The 19,340-nt window shown below is 54.0% G+C and overlaps 1 protein-coding gene across 12 annotated transcripts in view; it reads left to right on the top strand.

Annotated features, from left to right (window-relative positions):
• Window positions 1–4,090: 4,090 nt before the first annotated feature.
• Window positions 4,091–19,340, top strand: part of WNK2 (WNK lysine deficient protein kinase 2) — a 150,386-nt gene continuing 135,136 nt past the window's right edge. For all 12 annotated transcript variants that reach the window (XM_059072915.2, XM_059072917.2, XM_059072918.2 and 9 more), the window contains exons 1-2: window positions 4,091–4,179; window positions 4,754–5,424. In XM_059072915.2, coding sequence (XP_058928898.1) covers window positions 4,756–5,424 — 669 coding nt within the window. In that variant the 5' untranslated portion in view covers window positions 4,091–4,179; window positions 4,754–4,755. The remainder of the gene's footprint in view (window positions 4,180–4,753; window positions 5,425–19,340) is intronic.

Consider the following 19,340-nt stretch of genomic DNA (forward strand, 5'->3'; position numbering starts at 1 on the left):
TAAAAGAAGCCTGATGGAGAGCTCTTTCTACCCCCTCCCCAGTGGATGTGGATGGGAGCCCCTTCCAATCTGCTGCCACCAGCACCTCCTCTGGCAATGCCTCCCTGAAGCCGCTGGGGGCTGGGAGAGGTGAAGCACAGACTCCCAGCCCCAGTGCTATATGGGGTGGAGCTGGAGGTGGGCTGGGTCATGGGCATGTGACAGCAGAGCCAGCAGAACTAGAGCTCCAGGGGCCATGTGGAAAGAGGTGCTAAGAGAGAGCTGGCACGATGGAGAATGTGCCAGCTTGCCGAAGACCGGCCCTTGGAGCTAGCGAAAGTCGATGGGCAAGGACTGGCCACAAAGTCCTGAAAAGGCTGGATGGCACAGTTGCAGGCTGAGAGGCAGCTCACTGTGGGGTGTGGGTAAGTTGGCCTGGTTCATCTCTGGGCCCACTGCTTGCAGTTGACTAACTCAGGCAAGTCTCTTTGCCTCTCTGCTGCTTCCCATCTGATAACAGGGCCCTCTAGGACAGTGTGGGGCAAGACAAGAGAATTCCTGCAAAGACTTAGCTCAGCACTGGGGATCATCATCATTATTATTATTTCAGCAGCATGACTTACTTGAGACCCACTGGGCTCAGCGACCTACCCCCATTTCGGATGGCTATCAGTTACTCAAGATCCCTAGGTCAAATTCCTGGGGCTTTAGGAGAGACGAAAACATGGAAAATGACCTGTGTTTTCTCCTGCCTGTCTCCATATTTTGTGATCCATGCAGGTCTCTAGGGCCACTTGGCCCTTCTCTTTGCAGATCAACTTCAATCCTGCTCTGAGACACTAAAAGAGGGCTCACTCAGTGGGTCTCAGGTGGTGGACACTGACACCATCTCTTGCGAGCAACCAGAGGAAGTCACACCCCGTGTACTTCTACCGAGTGCTGAAGAGGCTGAGAATGAAGGGCAGGCTGTGACCAAGGATGACAGTCAGGGCGAACGCAGTGCTCCAGTTCCCGAATTTACTGCAGCTCCTGGAGAGGTCGAAGGCTGGTCTGAAGGTGTGCAGGTGCCCTCTGTGCCCACCTAGCAGTTCCCCACTGAGACTGATCTGCACCCCCATGGCTCAGGCCACTGAATGGGTAGGAATGACCACTGAGTGGTCTTAGCTGTTCTTCTTCAGACTTTTAACCAGAAAAGTTTAGAAGTTGTTTCTAAAAGTTATGTCCATTAAAACAAAATTCCTGGGGGCCAAGAACTGAGTGGTGCAGTCTGGGAGTGGTCCCTGAGGGGAGCCTGAGTGTTGATAGCATCCCCAACACCTGGCAGCAGGCTCACTTCAGCAGGGTGATGGGTAGAGGATTTCAAACACCTGCACATTCCAGAACATCTGAAGGCTAAAGCCGCATTCTCTGGACTGAACCAGCCAGGATATGAACCTAGAATCTGGTGCGAGCCTAACTGTGTAAAATTAAGTGGTAACTTGCTGCATAGGAAAGAAAAGGTTTGAATCATTATTTGGTTATTATTATTATTATTTTTATTAATTTATTTATTTAATTTATTTATTTTTTGGCTGCATTGTGTCTTCATTGCTGCGCACGGGCTTTCTCTAGTTGTGGCGAGTGGGGGCTACTCTTCATTGCAGTGCGCGGGCTTCTCATTGCGGTGGCTTCTCTTGTTGCAGAGCATGGGCTCTAGGCATGTGGGCTTCAGTAATTGTGTCACATGGGCTCCGTAGTTGTGTCTCATGGGCTCTAGAGCTCAGTCTCAGTAGTTGTGGTGCATGGGCTTAGTTACTCCGTGGCATGTGAGATCTTCCTGGACCAGGGCTCGAAACTGTGTCCCTTGCCTTGACAGGAGGATTCTTAACCACTGTGCCACCAGGTAAGTCCCCATTATTTGGTTATTTGATGCAAGCCTGCTGAGTGTCTCCTGAGTGGACAGCTGCACATGGAAAGACATGTGCCTGCCACGGGAGGTGCCATGGGATCATACTTGGGTAACAACTTTAAAAAGTTTTTATTTCTACTTTTTCTATCTAAAATTTCTTTAATGAGTACTTGCTCTTAAAAAATCAATATGGCCACAAAAAGAAGTGAAGTACTGATATATGCTATAATGTGGACTAAGTGAAACATTATGCTGAATGAAAGAAGCCAGTCACAAAGGACTGTTGTATGATTCCATTTATATGTGATGTTAGGAATAAGCAAATCTATAGAGTCGGAAAGTAGATTACTGCTAGCCTGGGGCTGAGAGAGGGGTAATGTGGAGTGACTGCTAATGGGCATGGGTTTCTTTTGGGGGTGATAAAAAATGTTCTGGAATTAGACAGTGGTGATGGTCACACAACTCTGTGAATATACTAAAAACCACTGAATTGTACACTCGGAAAGAGTGAATTTTATGGTATCTAAATTATATCCCAATGAAGCTGTTATTTAAAAAATCATGTTTTCAAATTTTTACAGAGAACAGAGTAAAAGAAATGTTACATCATCTTATTATAAGAGAGGAAAAAAACTGTGTTATAGAACTTATCGGCCCCCACTGGATGGGGAGACTTTCTCAAGGGGCCAGAGCCCCAGGGGCCCCATTACTTGCCCACCTAGTTGCAGGAGCTTCCAGGGCCTAGGAGCCCAAGCTTGCAAGGTCCATATACCCCCACTCCATCGGTCTGCCCCAGCACCCTTCCTTCAGTTCCCTGAGAAGCCTACCCTGCCCCCATCACCCCCGGATACCCCTGTTGCCCCCAACTCTGCTCTCCTGGCACAGTCCCCCCATTTGCCCCTGTCCCTTTATGGGACCTGGGTTCTCCACTGTTTCACCTGCCCTGGGGTGGGCCCCACATAGTCGTCAAGTGAGGAGCCACCTCCCCATGTAGTAGCCTGTGGGGGCCACTCAGGGAGGTGGCCTGGCTGCACTGGGTCTGACCGCTAGACTGACCCCTGAGCCCACTCAAAGGCACACCCATCCTCAAAAGTACCTCTTGACTTGGGGCTCCCTGGGGGCAAGGCCAGACCCTGACCTTCCTACCAGTGGGCTTTGCTGGGGGCTGACTGGAGCAGAGACAGAGGGTAGGCCCTGTCTCCTTTCCTCCCTGCCTCTGTAAGCATTTGTTGAACACCAGCTGTGCACTGACCATTATGTCCATCTCATGGATGAGCAAACTGTGACCTAACTGCTTAGCTGTGTTCTCATGGATCACGGGCCAGCAGAGAGAGTGAGCTCCCTGTCATGAGAGGTATGCAAACAGGGCTGCCCAAAACTACCTCTAAGGGCTCAGAGAGCACATAGTGCTGAGTCAAGGACAGGTCCTTTCCAGTCGCCCAGCACCTAGGTTGCCGCTGCAATGTGTGGGGACACTGCTGCTGTATTATGTACATCTGCCAGCTGTCGGTGGGCAGCAGTCTGCCGGCGATGACATGAATTGCCAGTCATCTCCTCTATTACCAGGCAGGCATGATGCCCACATGCCACGAGCATGTCCCAGGGAGCACGGTGGAAGCCAGACTGGCTTGCATGCGTCTGTCTGGAACATGCTTAGCTCCATCCCTTCTCAGTTTTCCCTTTGATAGGCCTAGGCACGTCATCATGGACAGGCTTGAAACGGATAGGCTTGCAACTCAGGGTGTCTTCCTGGACTGACCCAGTCTTGGAACTGGCAGCCTTTCCAGGTGGACAAACTAGGATGGCCAAGCCAGGTTTGCAAGGGGGATAACAGACCATTCGCGGCCAGCAGCCGCGTGGGGCATTCCAAAGATCCTCAGGGGCCAGCAGTACCCGCCGGAGCGGGAGCATGAGGGCCGCAGTGGGCCTGCGCGGCCCCGGGGGCTGGCCCGCAGGTGGCCGCGCGCGCCGGAGGACAGGTGGGCGGGCCAGGCCCCGCCCCGCCGCTCCGGCTGGGGGCGGGCAGCCGAATGCCCCGCCCTCCTCGCGCGCAGGGACTGAGCCGGTGCGGGAGCAGAGCCGCGCGGAGCTGAAGCAGCAACCGGGAGCGCGGCACCTCAGCGGGCCGGCTGGAGGAAGTAGCGCCGCGACGCGGCGCCGAGGGTGACCCGGGTCTGGAGCGCAGACCCCGGCCCTGAGGGCGACCCCGGACCGAGCGCAGACCCCAGCCCCGAGCGCGGATCCCGGCCCTCAGCGCGGCCTCGCTCGCCGGGGCCGCCGGACCGCGGGCATGGACGGCGCCCGTTCGCCCTGTGAGTGCCGAGCCCCCCGCCCGCCGCCTTTGTGTGCGCGCCGCGCCGCCGCATCCCCCTCCCCGCGCGCCCCTCCTGCGCCCCGGGCAGCGTCCTTTGTGGAGCCGTTGCCTGGCCAGTACCTCCTTCTTCCCCAACCTCCTTCACCTCTCCGCGGCCCAGGGCACGGCACCCCCACTCCCCCAGCCCGGGGCTCCCGGCCCCGTCTTAACCACCCCTACCTCCCAGGGACATCCCAGTAGGCCCCCTTCCCCGGGGCTGGGCAGGGCACAGGTGCCCCTCTCCCCGGCCTTCCGGCCCCTTCTGCAGCCTCCCTCGTGTCTCCCGGGACAGCCCAGCAGGGCTCCTCTCCGGCCCAGGCCTGAGCAGGGCACGGCTCCCTCCCACCCAGTCCGGCCTCCTGGTCCGGTCTGCAGCCCCCCCCACCCCGCGCCCCCCCAGGGACAGCCCAGTAGGCCCCTCCGAGGCCGGGGCGGGCAGGCCGCGGGCCCTGGGGCGGCGCTGTCTCATCCCCCGTCCCGGGCAGGTGCGGCGAGGCCCGCGCTCACACGGGCCTGTGTGTCCTTGCTCGCAGAGATGGACGACGATGGCGGCCGCAGAGACGCCCCCGGCGCACTGATGGAGGCCGGGCGCGGTGCAGGGCCCGCGGGCATGGCGGAGCCGGCGGCGGTGCCGCGGGCGCGGGCGGCGCGGCCCGGGCCCCAGCGCTTCCTGCGACGCAGCGTGGTGGATTCCGACCAGGAGGAGCCGCCGGGCCTGGAGGGGGCCGAGTCGCCGGGCGCGCAGCCCCCGCAGCCGCTGCAGCGAAGGGTGCTGCTACTCTGCAAGACGCGCCGCCTCATCGCCGAGCGCGCCCGCGGTCGCCCGGCCGTCCCCGCGCCTGACGCGCCGCAGGGCGACCTTGCAGACCCCGGCCCTGAGCCCGCTGGCGCGCAGGATACTGGCCCGGACCCCGCGCCCTCGCCCGCGCCTGCCCCCGAGGGCGGCCCCCACGAGGAGGAGGCGGCGGCGGCCGCGAGGAAGGAGGACGTGGGGGCTCTCGAGGCGAGGCCAGAGCTCGGGCGCGCACGCCGGGAGGAGCCCGAGGAGGAGGACGACGACGAGGACGACCTCAAGGCTGTGGCCACCTCCCTGGACGGCCGCTTCCTCAAGTTCGACATTGAGCTTGGCCGCGGCTCCTTCAAGACGGTCTACAAGGGGCTGGACACGGAGACCTGGGTGGAAGTAGCCTGGTGCGAGCTGCAGGTGAGGGGCGAGATGGCCGCAGGTGGGTGGTGGGCGAGTGCGTTCTGGCATCGGGCCATGCCTGGCCTTAGCCACCCCTGGCAGCGGCCATCTGTGTGTCACCCTCTGGGTGGGTGGTTGGTTGTGCAGGTGGTCTGTGTGGTGACGGCTGGGTGATGGAGATCCGACCTCCCAGTGTGTGGTGTCTAAGTGTGGCACGATGTGGGCCTATGATGGAGACTGGGCACTTGGAGGGCTTGTCTTTCAGTGCTGATCAGTGCCGCTCCTTCTTCTGGGCTGTACTGACCCAGGCTTTCTGGATCGTCTGTGTCTGTGCAGAAGCAGTGTGTGGGCTGCGGGGCCCTGTGTCCAGGTGGTCACAGGGTGGTTTTGGGGACTCTCAGCTGCTCTTAAGTGAGCACCGTACTGCGTCTTGCAGAGTGTAGATGCCCCAGTTGGGGATGTCTGAGGGGCTTTTCACCTGGGGTGTGTTTATGGTGAGGGATGGTGGGCCCTGAGGCCTCTGGGGCAAAGCCTGGAAGAGTTGTCACTATGTCCTGTTAGTTCACAAAATGGATATGTGAGAAGTCTTAAAACCCAGTCATGTAAAATGCAGGTGGTTTTGTTTTGGTTTGGTTTTTGTGGATGCAAAGGCTCTGGACTTGCATTTTTCATAACCTTGCCCTCATGTTGGCTATGTCAGCCCCAGCCCTGGAAGATTATATAAACGGTAACTCAGGCTGTCCTGGGCTGGCCGTGGAAGATGGGGCAGTACCTGTCACAGTGGGTGTTTATTGGCCCTCCCTTGTTTGGGGGAACAGCTGTCAGGCATGGGGCTGGACTCTGCGAGAGCTGGCCATGCGGATGTAAGCCTACCCCAGCGCCCTGGAAAGTTAGCTGGGCCTGCCAGTCCTGACGCAGGCTGCCTGCCACACTGCAGGCAGCCTGCCTTTTTGGCTCAGAATTGGGATTTGGTTGCTTTGTCCTCTGGGCCCCTGCAGGGTGGCCTGTGTGTGTGTGTATATGTGAGCTGGCTAATTTGTCCAGTGTCCACCTGTCCTCAGCCTTTCTCCTGAGACAAAGAGCTTCGGAGACCACCCCCTCCTCACAGCTCCTTGGTCCTGTTGTGGAAATAGGGACTTTTCACGGTGGAGCCAGGGGGTGGCCTATTGAGTCCCTCACTGAGAGGGACTGAGAACTCCCGTCCCTCACGGTTGCAGGTTCTGGGACCTGCTGAGGGGTGGCCTCAGTGGTCGGTGGTCCGGGGCCCTGGGGATGGTGTGCTGGGATGGCATAGGAGTGAGCTGGGCATCACTGCTGTGTGTGAACGCACAGGGGAGAGAGGACCCGGAAAGGGAAGACCGGAGAGGGAAAAGAGGATTCCTGATTCTAGAGTGTGGCTCTGTGCCTTCCCTCCTCACCTTCTCGCTCTTGCAAGTGACCTGGTGTGGCACTCCAAGCACCCACTGGTGCTCTGCTGCGGAACGCCTCTGCGGGTGGAGGACAGGAGTGGGGGTGCTGCAGCAGGCAGGAGCTGAGTTAGACCTCAGCAGCAGAGCCCAGCTGATCTGGTTGAGGCATTGCAGGTGCATGTGACCCTCGGAGGAGGTTGTTAATTCCCATTCCCTTTAAGGCAAGGGAAGCTGTTCTGCCTCTGGGTCCCTAAGCAGAGTGGCACCAGAGTAGAGCCTGGCTGCTGTCCAGGGGGCTTTTACTCCTGCACTCTGGGTGGGAGTAGGAATGTGGGAGATGGCTTCTAATCTGTCTGGTTTTGTTTCTTATACAGTAGTTACTGGGGGCCCCATGCCAGCCGGGAAGCTGTTCCTGTGTCTCCCCCAACAAGGGGGCTGATATGCAGCATTTAGGGTCAGCTGCCTTCTGCTGGGTGGGTCTGAGAGGGTTTTACACCAGAGGGGGCTGGGAACCAGCTTAGGACAGTAGCTGAGAGCCTGCTGTATGTGCACTCTCCTTTTCACCAAACAGGAGGCTGTTGTTTCCCCCATTTTATTGTTGAGAGCCCACCAAGGTCACCTGTGAGGATACAGATGGTAGAGGGGGATTGCAGCATCATGGGAAGAGGCCACCTGGCATGGCCGTCCTTAGGAGAGGAGATAAGGGTGGAGGGCGGGGCGCCAGGTTAGTCCTCTCGGACCACCAAGCACCAGGGAGGGTGACAGGTGGCATGCTGGCTTTGCGCCTGGGGAGGGGTTTCCTAGTGCACAGGGTGGAGACGTTCATCCTCCACCCAGCCCCCAGAATTCCCAAGCAGCAGGGCTCCCACTGGAGGGTGGGTTGCCAGGAGCATTGCCTTCAGTACGGGGAGCTTTGCAGTATTCCTCCTGCCCTCCAACCCTCCCTTCCCCAAACCCCATAAGCTCCTCAGCTGGCATCTTTGGAATGCCCTGGAAATCGACCCTCAAAAGTCCATTTCCTCCTCTCAACCTTGGGACCATGGGGTATGTTGGTACCTGCCTGCCTCCCCCAGAACTGAGACAGTGTCACCTGCTTACTTTTTCCAGGGTTCCCTGCCAAGGGGAGGAAAGGCCACATTTTTGGACCTAATAAGTCTGGCTTGGAGGATGTAAGATCCCTATGACTTCAGTTTCCTTCTGTAATTTAGTGTTGAAAGAGCTTTGCAGAAAGAGCAATATGTGTTCATATCACAGTGAAGGGCAGCGAGGTGTTTTCTTCTCCTGAATTCTCCAGACGTTTGAAGCTGACATTGATTTTTGGGGGGAAGCCATTTAAAAATATTACCTCCCCTTCTGTTTTCTTTTGAATGAATGTTCATTTCTGGCACCAGGACACATAATAGCAACAGGGAAAGTACAAATGCACCCAGAACCACTGCCTTTACTCTGGCTCACATTTCCCACGTCCCTGTGGCCAACTCTGGCCCCTCACAGACCCCATCCTGTCAGACAGTGCATGGGATAGCTGGAGGCTTCTGGTTGACTCTGGGTTGCCTGGGGTGGGGGTAGGTGTGGACCACTGACATGGTCTCAGGTGACTCAGGCACCCTCTCTCACCTGCTGATGCCTCTGAGCCATGGGTGGGGCCTCCGAGCAGAGAAAATGCAGCCAACCCAGATCCCAGCCAGTGTCCAGAAGCCTTGTTGGAGGCGGCCTGTTGGCATTTCCTGGACCACCTGCTTAAGTGTCTTCCTTGAGAACTTGGAGAGAGCCTTGGTTTTCAGCCCCCTTGGTCAGTGCTGCCCCCTCCTGTCAGCAGGCCCCTGTCTCCAAGGGTCCTCTGTGCTGCTTCCTCCTCACAGAAGGTTGCTTTGAGCTGCGGTTACAGGGTTGGGCACAGCCTCTTGGGGGATTCCACCCACAACTCATGTTTCCCTCGCTTGTGTCCTGGCCTGTGCCCAGTGTGGGAGTCATTTAGCCTCATGGAGGTGTCAGTCCTTGACCCTCTGCCTGGAGTACTTGCAGGGGCTTTGAGGGCCATGAGAGTCCTGAAGAGGTACCATGGGGCCTGAGCCCCCATCAGCCAGACACAGGAGTCTGGACCCCTCAGGTGTCATCATGAAGCTGTCCTTTTGCTGCTCTGCACTGCCCAGAGGTCGCTGGGCTCCCGTCGGGTGGTGATGGCCTGGACTCCAGGCCAGGGAGAGGCTGTGGATGTGGGGACCACAGGATCTGCTGATGTCTCCTTCGTGTGGCCATGGAGGACTCATTTTTTTCCCAACTCACCCACCCCAGCCAGACCTCTGTGTCACCTTCCTGCGCCCTGGCAGTGGATAATGCCTATAGGGGCTTGTTGTGTGCAGCTGTGCTGAGCATGCCGGTCCCCTTGCTGTCCTCAGAGGGTGGCCAGGTCTGCCTGCTATTGGTGTGGTCTGGCACCTCTCCCATGGCTGTGGGTGCCCCACCTGTACTGGGCGCTGACCTCACACACCTGACCATACAGGTGCATCATCACCTTTCATAGACCAGGCACGTACCCTGTGGTGCTGGGTAGCCGCAGGCCCAGGGTTGAGAGGTCTTCCCTGTGGCCTCATGTGGAAGGGCCAGGTGTTGCTTTCAGAGGAGCCACAAGCAGCCTGATCTGGCTGACATGGGGAGATGAGGGGAATGTGCAGAGGAGATGGTGCTCACTTGCTGGAGCAAGATGCTTAGAAAGGGCTCAACTCAATTTGGCTGGCAGACACCCTGCTTTTATATTTTTATTTTAAAAAAATCTTCTAAGGACGCAATTTTTTGGAAGAGGTGTAATTTGAAAGCAGTTGGGTGTCAACACTGAGCTTGCTTTCCCAAATGATGTTTCATGTGTCATCTTGACCACAGTTCTGGTTTGGTTGGTGAGAAAGGTTGGTGCCAACTTCCTGAGAGGCCTGTGAAATGCACTGGGGAGGGGCCCATCAGTGCAGAAGTGTGGGCATCCAGAACCCAGAGGCCCCTCCCCTATCCCCAAGCTTTGTTGGGGAGGTGAGTGTGGTCAGCAATGATGAACAAGCAGCCCGAGCTGTGGGTCACCACTGTGGGCACATTGGGCATTGCAGCTTATTCCCTGTTGGAAGCAGGTGTTCCTGTGGCCGAGTGTGTGCCTCTCAAGGTATCCTCAGGGCCCTGGCGTGTGAGGGTACCAGGCTGAGCGTTTCAGGCCTGAATTGCCCAGTGACTTGGACCCCAGAGGGAGGATCCCCAGACTGTCTAACTTGGGTGGAGGGCTAGTGGGCATCTCCCCACCTCTCGTGCCATTTCCAGGTGGTACTGGGTAACTCTGAGGTGGGTGAAGCTTTGCTGGTGGACTGTTAGCTGGAACATCATGGCGGCAAGGGAAAGAATTGATAAGAGGAACGTAGAGAGTGGACGTTCCCTAGGGTTCCCAATGCTGGGTCTCGTGTCCAGGCTCAGCAGCGCAGGCTGGTGTGGTTTATTGGCTCAGCAGGCATTTTTTGAGCATGTGTCCTGGTTTCAGTCCTGGTGTACCACAGTCAGCAGGAGAGTCACGGTGGGAGAGCCAGGTTCTCACAGAGGAGGGGTGTTTGCGAGAAGCCTGCAGGAAGCAAGGGAGTCAGTCTGTGGAGAGACTGTCCTGCGGTCCTGGGCTGGCTGGACTTGTTGGGTGCCTGCCACTCACCTTCCAGAATGGCTGACTCTAGCAACCCTCTGCCTGGCTGTAGGCATCTCTTGGGGCCAGTAGCTTGGGCTGGCTTCAGGCTGGAGCTGGATGATGCCAAAGGTGAGAACACAGAGCTGTAGGTCACCACTTCGATGGAGAAGAACTTGACTCAGTCCTGCAGGGGTTCAGGCCACCGGCTCAGGTCTCCTTTGTGGTCTGCCTTGGCTGAACGGTGCCAGCATCTGCCTGAGGTGGTGGGAAGGTGTGCTTAGGAGCCTCACAGCCAGGCAGGGCACACCGTGCAGTGCATACAAACACTCTGGGAGCGTGTCCTGCTGCATTCGGACCCCCGCCCCACAGCTTCCCAGCGGGGAGGCCATAGAGAGGGCACCTGCCTTTCTGAACCCCGGTTTACCCGTTTGTGCAATGGGGATGGTGCTAGCCAACCCTCACAGGGCCATGGGGACTGTGGAGAAGTACATTCAGCACCGAGTATGCAGCACTGCTGAGAGTGGGAACTCAGAGTTAAGCCTCTTCTCACCCTGCAGATAAACAGTTTAAGAAGCTGAGATTGAGGTGGAGAGCAAGCTGAACCTGGAGGAGCAAGGAGGCCTGCCTGAGGCTGGAGTTGGGCCCCTGGGGTGGCCCAGGGGCCTCCAGGTGAAGGCAGGCTGAGGGCCTGTGCCCCTGCAGCTCTACCTGAGCACCTGGCTGCTGAGCTGCAGATAAGGAAAGGGTGTGAGTGAAGCAGGTGGGATCTCTAAGAAGCAGATTAGGATCTGCTTCTGGCCACAGACAATCCAGGAGCTGTGTTTTGGGTCGAGAGGCCCCCTGGTGAGGATGCAGAAGCCCAGTCTGTCTGAGGTTGGCACCCTGGGTCAGCTGTAGGTTTTCCTGCTTCAAGTATTTTTCATATCCAGTTCTGTTCCTGAGAGACTTGAATTCTAAGATTTCCTGGAATACTTGATCATTACCTCCAATTTATGTCAGTGTTCTTTAAATAAATGTTAAAGTTTTGGAAAAGAATAAAAGAAAAATGATCAAGGCAGTGTGGTATAGAGAAATAGATCAATGAAACAGAACAGAGAGCCCGGAAACAAATACACATAAATATATGACCTGACCTTTGACAAAGGAGCAAAGGCTACGCAATGGAGAAAGATGGTCGTTTCAACAGATGGTACTGGAACAACTGTACATCCACATGCAAAAAAATGAATATGGACACAGACCTTATACTTTTCACAAAAGTTAACTCAAGATGGATCATAGACCTAAATGTAAAATGCAAAACTGTAAATTTCCTGGAAGATAACATAGGAGAAAATGTAGGTGACCTTGGGTTTGGCAGTTACTTTTTAGATAAAACACCACAGGTACGATCTATGAAAGAAAAACTTTCTAAGTTCAGCTTCATTAAAATGAAAAACTTCTGTTCTGCAAATGAGAAGACAAGATGCAGACTGGGAGGAAATCTTTGGCAAACGCATATCTGATAAAGGGCTGTTATCCAGAATATACCAAGAACTCTTAAAACTTGACATTTAGAAACCAGACAACCAGATTAAAAAATAGGCCAAGACCTTTTTTGTGGGTAACGGAAGGGGAACACAGAACCATGGTCCCCTCCTTGCCTCTGACCTTGGCTTCTTGAACAGAGGAAAGCTCAGGGGTGGGGCTGGGGGTAAGTGGGCTAAAGACCTTAACAAACATCTCATCAAAGAAGATATACAAATGGCAAATAAGCATATGAACAGACACTCCACATCATGTTTCATTGGGGAAATGCAAATTAAAACAATGAGCTATCACTACACACCTATTAGAATGGCCAAAATTCAGAATACTGGCATCACCAAATGCTGACAAGTTTGTGGAGCAACAGGAACTCTCATTCATTGCTTGTGGGAATGCAAAATGGTACAGCCACTTTGGAAGACAGTATGACGATATCTTACAAAACTTTACATACTCTTACCATATCATTCAGCAATCATGCTCCTTGGTATTTACCCAAATAAGTTGAAAATTTATGTCCACACAAAACCCCGCACACAGATGTTTATAGCAGCTTTATTCATAATTGCCAAAACTTGGAAGCAACCAAGATATCCTTCAGTAGTTGAACAGATAAACTGTAGTACATCCAGACAGTGGAATATTATTCAGCGCTAAAAAGAAATGAACTTTCAAACAATGTAAAGATATGGAAGAACCTTAAATGCACATTAGTAAGTGAAAGACGCCAATTTGAAAAGACTGCATACTGTATGATTCCAACTATATGACATTCTGGAAAAGGCAAAACTGTGGAGACAGTTAAAAGATCAGTGGTTGCCAGGGGTTAGTGGGGAGGGAGTGATGAATAGGTAGAGCACAGAGGATTTTTAGGGCAGTGTAACTATTCTGTGTGATACTATAATGATGGATACGTGTCATAAATTTGTCCAAACCCCCATAGAATGTGCAACACCAAGAGAGAACCATAATATAAACAATGGACTTTAGTTAATAATAATATCAATATTGGCATGCCAGTTATAACAAAGTACCACACCAATGCAAGATATTAATAATAGGGAAAACTGTGTGCAGGTGTGAGGGAGTACAAGGGAACTCTGTACTTTCTGCTCAATCTTTCTATAAGCCGAGAACTTTAAAAAAAAAGTTCATTAGTTAAAAAGCAAAACAAAGCAGTATAACAGCTACATTAAAGAAGTATGCAGAAATGAAAAAACTATTCATAATTCAAGTGAATATAACTACTTACTAATTTTGCCATTACCTTCAAGTTCTTGTTTCCCCATGTATATCTTTTATAAATACAGCTATAGTTACTAAGTGTCACAGCTTTTATTTTTATTTATTTATATATTAAAAAAATAAAGTTATGTATGTATGGCTGTGTTGGGTCCTCCTTGCTGCGTGCAGGCTTTCTCTAGTTGCAGCTAGCAGGGGCTACTCTTCGTTGCGGTGCGTGGGCTTCTCATTGTGGTTGCTTCTCTTGTTGCAGAGCATGGGCTCTAGGCACGTGGGCTTCAATAGTTGTGTCACTTGGGCTCAGTAGTTGTGGCTCATGGGCTCTAGAGAGCAGGCTCAGTAGTTGTGGTGCACGTGCTTAGTTGCTCTGTGGCACGTGGGATCTTCCTGGACCAGGGATTGAACCCGTGTCCCCTGCACTGGCAGGTAGATTCTTAACCACCGTGTCACCAGGGAAGTCCCATCACTGCTTTTAAAATTTATCCTTTTATTTGTTTCTAGAGTGTCTCTTAATGCAATTTATTGGTTTGCAAGGAGAGGCTGTGGTTTCGGGTCCATTCCTGTGTTTTGTGTTCCAGTCCTCTTGGAGGGGTTTTCCAGAAAGCCCTGCCCAGCCGTGCTCTGGGGGGAGGCTGCAGGCTGGGCAGAGCATCCTTGGCCATAGAGAGGTGGCCCTGGATTGTGGGGTCCCTGAGCATCTGCTTCCAGGGGTTTCTGTGCCAAGCGGTCTTCATGACTTCATGGCACAAGTCAGGAGGACTGGCCAGTGGTCCCCCTCATGTGCCACCTCCCTGAGGACCAAGGCTGGTCAGCCCTTGAGCTGGGCATATTTCCCAGGTGTTCAGGAGTGGGGTCTCTCTATGGTGGCTCCAGAAATTAAAGATGGCATGGCATGAGCCCTGCCCAGGCACATGGGCAGAGGAGCCAGTGGAGTAGAGAGTGGTCCTGGGTGAGGCTTGGTGCCCCCGAGTCCTGGTGGTTTGCACAGGGCTGTCCTGGCTTGGCTTCGGGGGCCTCCTTGGCAGCGAGGTTCAGGCCTGGATGTCAGCTGTCCATGGGCAGGAGGGCAGGAAAGAAGCTGTGGTATGGTGAGTACTTTCTTGGATGTCTGGACCCATATGTGAGTTTATCAGGTCCTTAGAACCACTTTGAGAAGTTTTGGGACTCTGTTTTCATAGATGAGAAGGAGACTCAGGGAAGGTGGCTCACATCCAAGCTCACACTGAGAGACAGCAGCTGGTGGCACGCTTCCTGCCTCTCCCCTGGATTGTCATTTTCCATGTGTGTTCAGAGGGTTGCTTTGGAAAGGGCTTGTTACTAAATAGGCTTGAAGAGTGCTGGGTCAAGCATGAATTGCTGTTGTGGGACTTCTCAGAGCCTTTAAAATACTCGCTGTGTTGTAAAGCTCTTGACAGGGTGTGGGAGGCCTTGCACCCCTTCCACCTTTTCTTTAGTTTTGGGAATATCTCATGGGACCAGGATGGGCTCTGAGGAGTGTTGGCTGACTGTTGGTAGAGTTCCAACAATTCCAACATCGGAACAAAGAGTTCCAGTGTTCCCATGGCATGTCTTGGCTGCGTTGCAGACATTGCAGACATGGGGGTTCCCATTTCACTTATTGGTGGTGCTGTTGGCAGCACTTGGATCTAGACATGGAAAGCTGGCCTTGCCCTTGAGAAGACTCCCTACCTGTCTCAGGCCAGAAGCTGCCCTGGAAGGACCTGTCCTTCTGACGTCCACTTTTTCCCCCAGGCCTCCTGCTTTTCTGGCTGTCTGTGTGCTTTCTCAGGAGTGGATAAGCTGGGAAAATTCTTAGCTGCAAGCCAAGTGTGGCTAAGCAGTGCAGACTTTTGATCATCCCCAGAATCCGAAATCTGGGGATGGCCTGTCCAGGGCCCTAGTGACTCAGCAATGTTGGCAGGGAGAAAGGTGCTGTCCTTCTTTCTCTTCTACTTTCCTCAGCCTTGTTGGATTTGTCCCCAGTCTCGTCACCTCATGGTGGCAGAAAGGCTGCCATAGTTCCAAGCATCACAACCACATTTCAAGACAGGAAGCAAGCAGGTGGTTAGGTGGAGGTTAGGTAAGTTGTCCATATTTTAATCCATAAAGGAAAACGTTTACCAGTAAGCCTCTGGTTTTTCTGGTTACAATGAGATTGTGTGGTCTCCCTTAGCTGCAAGGGCATCTGGGAAAGGCTTGATGGCATAGATGGGTTATGATCTATTCCCTGGGGCTGGGCACAGTGGGTTTTGTTGGTAGACAGGGGCGGCAGGCAGTGGGTGAGTGCGAGGGGTGCCTGCCCATGTCTGTCTTGGTTACTTTATCCTCCCAAGGTCTTATTGGTGCTCATTACCTCATCCCTCCAAGATCTGATTGGTGCCCATGTTTGATGAGGCCCTCTTCCACCTGGGCCTGTCTTCCGAACAGAGCAACCGACATACCCTACTGCTTTTAGGTGCCTCCAGGGGCTGCCATGCCCTGCTCCTTCCACCTCTCACCTCCAGGAGTCTGTGGCTGGGACCCTGTGACATGGCTTCCCAGCTGTCTACCCACTGGCCCTACCCTCTCCTCTTTCCTCTTTCTCTGAGCTTTCTCCTCTCTGCCAGCAATCCAGTTTACACTTCCCCACAAACTTTTTATTTTGAAAAACATGGATGGGAAGTTTGGAGTTACCAGTTGTAAACATTTTGCCACATTTGCTTTATCTCTGTACCTCTGCATATGTTTTATTCTGGCCCATTTCCGCCTTGCCTTGAAAACTTCAGCACACATCTCGTATAGGAGTGAGGACGTTCTCCTACAAAACCATAGCTCAATGTCACACTCAAATCTAACTTGGGTGCTGTCAGCCACACGTCTGACGTGGACTGTGCCTTCCTGATGGTTTTCCTGTTTGGATCCAGGATCCAGTCAAGAGTCATGCATTGCATTTGGTTGTCACGTCAGTTTTAGTCTAGAACAATCCCTCCCCGCAATGTGCTAGCCCTGGACCCCCTCCAATGAGTGGGGGTTGTGAGGATGGAGGGGGTGGCGGATGATGGATGGGGAGGCCACTGTGGGGTTTTGGGGGGGGACGTTTCAAGCTACGTAAGTTAGGGTTAGAGTGACGGACATGACAGATGCTGAAACCTGAAAAAGAAAAAACTGCCCTAAATCTCTTTCCTGTGACGTAGCTGTTTTCACTTTGGTACATGCCCTTCTTGTCTCTTTTTTATGTTCTGGGTATTTTGCAAAGTCGTAATTATAGCATTTGTGCTAACGTGTGCAGTGATGGTGAATCACCACGTGGCCTGCAGCTCCCACTTCCTTGAGCTTTGGTGAGAGCCCACCACTGGGATGAGTGGATCCACGAGCCTCCCCTTTCCCCTGGGGTGTGAGTTCAGGGTGGGCTCACACCCAGCCCTGCCCACAGCTGGGACCAGGATTTTGCATGTTCCTCTCATCTCCTGACTGGGGCCAGACATGTCAGGGTGCTTACCCCTGCACCCTGTGGGATGCAGCTTCTCAGCCTGGGTGCTGCTGTGGTCCCCCAGAAGGAGCTGGCTGTTGTGCTGTGTCTTCAAGACAGGAAGTCCTCTTGCTGCATTGGCCAGCAGCAATCCACTGACACCTGCCTTGACAGGTTCTGAGGCATTTCTTCCCTTTAATTAAGAGTTTCAAGCAGGAGAGTAAATTTGGCTTTTTTTGAAGAACATTCAAAGCTTGACGGGTGGAGGAGACTGGATGGGGAGCAGGGCAGGGGTGCAGTTACCAGGTGCCTTCCTGGGTGTGGTGGGGGCCCATGTGTGCTTGGATTTTGGAAATACTCCATCCTCAAGTGTTTTTGTGCAATAGCAGTATTTGACTTAAGGGGACTGCAGGGTCATTGGTTATCAGCATTGCTAGGGTCCCCTGCCACTGTTGAAAGACCCCCTGCATCCTCTCAGGTCTTTGGGGCCATCCTGTGTTCCCAGTTGGAAGAATGTTCCCAAAGGTCTGGGTCTGGATGGCCACAGCCACAGGCAGAGTGGGCTGGTTCTAGGGGACCCTATGGAACAGTCTCGATGTCTGTACATTCTCGGGCCCTGGGGACCCAAGCAGCACCCCGCCTCTTCCTGGCTATGCACTAGACCTATGACATATGCGAATGATCTGCTCTAGCTTTTGCTTGGGATGGTTGCCCCCACCCTGCATGATGTAGGTCTTGGCCTGGTCACCTGGACTGTTGGGCTCCTAGGGGGACAAAAGCTACCCTCAGTGGTGGCTGTCTGTGCTTTGACAAGCTTCCAGACATTTTCCTAGGGACATCTGATAGGGGTGGTTCTGCCGCATGATAGCTGCTTCTGAGCGTTCTGGGTGAGGACTCTGGGTTGAGGGCATGGGGCCTGGACTGTGGGCCTTGTGTGTGTGCTGAGTGGTCCTGAACCTGGAGCCACCATGTGGGGAGTAGGTTATCAGTTGGGGAGGAGCCATTTCATGGAGAGGGGTGGGGGCTGTGTTGTGTGGGGAGGGTGGCTGGCTCTTGGTGTCTTGGGTGGCCAGGCTGCGCAGCTGGGGGTTCTGGTTTTACCAGGGGGTGATGGAGAACACTGAGGCTTCTCTGTTAACAGAGGTGTGGTGCTGTGAGTGATTTGGAGTCACACGGGGGCGGGGGGCTGGTTCCTGGGGGTGGTAGAGAGCCTGAGGCAAGGGTGTTCCCAGGCATTGGTAGCCCTGACTGTCGTTCCCAGGCATTGGTAGCCCTGACTGTGAGTGGATTCTTGGCCTTTAGATGCCAGTGGACCCACCTTCCCCACCTATACTGTCTCCTGGGGTTTGGGGCCCAGCCTCAGAAGGGCTTGCCTGCCCCCTCCCATCTTGCTTAGTTGCTTTTGCAAGTTGGAGGTTAACATCCCCTGGACAGCACCCCTGGGATACATACAGGACTGATGTGGGTTTGGGGGCCCTCAGGTGGTCTGCCCGGGCTGGGGTCTGGTTGCTGTGGCCGCAGACCCGGCTCAGCCTGAGAGGAGGTATGCACAGATGACTGCGTTTGCTGTTTGTGAAAAGAAGGTTAAAAAGGAGGCTGTAAGTGAATAAACTCAGCTAGGCATACTTCAGAGGAAGAGGACAGGGTGAGTTTAGGGAAAATGGCAAAACACATTAAAAGCTATCAGTTAGAAATAAAATGAAGCAAAAGCAGATGAAAATAAACAGTGAAAGAGTTTTTAAGAAGAAAGGGATAGATGGTATTCTTTGAAAGTAAAGGAAAATAAAATGCTGAACAGTAGAGGGGTGTTGCTTTATTATTGTGGAAGTCAAACTGCTGCAGCCTACAGAGCAGGTCAGTGCGTTGTGAGCCCTACCTGGCAGAGGTAGACATCTCCCTGTAACCCCGGCCCCAGGTCCTGTTGCCCGCCTGCTGTTCTGTAGATCGCCTGCCTGCCCTAGAATTTCCTGCACATAGATCACACAGTGTGTGTTCAGCCTTTTGCGTCTGCTGCCCACACATGTCAGTATGCCCTTTGGGACTCAGTCCTGGCAGCAGCGATCAGCAGTCAGTCCCTTTTCTACTGTGTAGGTGTTCACAGTCTGCCTGTCGATCCATGGACAGACTTGGGTGGTTTCCAGTCTGGACTGTAACGGATTGGAGGGAGGAGGCTGAAGTGGGCATAGGGGTCCGGGGCTGCTCTCTCCCTGTCCTTGGCAGCTCTAGGCCCCTTGCCTGGGCTGGAGTGGGTGCCCGCTCACTCCCTTGCTCTTGACTTCCCAGGAGTCCTGAGTGTGAAGAGCCCTTCAACCTGTTCCTGTGTACTTCTTTCAGTGGGGACAGCATAGAGGCAGCCTGCTCTGGGTTCTGTGTCCAGACAACAAGGACCCAGACCCATGGTGGGCATTTTTGCTCCAGTTGGAGAGAGCAGCGGCTGCCCTGCAGGAAACCTCCCCCCTCTGGCTGCCCTGCCTACTTGCCTGCACCTCCTCCTGTCCTGGGAAGTGTGGTGTTTGGCTCACGGCTGGCCTGCCTGAGATGTCTGTCAGCCTCTGTAAATATTTGATGACGGTGATGATAAAAGACAAAGCCCTGCTCTGTTCCTGGAGGGGAGCAAGATGGTGACTCTGGAACATTCTGGCCTTGCTGGCTGCTTCCT

Source organism: Kogia breviceps, chromosome 8 (assembly GCF_026419965.1).
Source record: "Kogia breviceps isolate mKogBre1 chromosome 8, mKogBre1 haplotype 1, whole genome shotgun sequence".
Lineage (NCBI taxonomy): Eukaryota > Metazoa > Chordata > Mammalia > Artiodactyla > Physeteridae > Kogia > Kogia breviceps.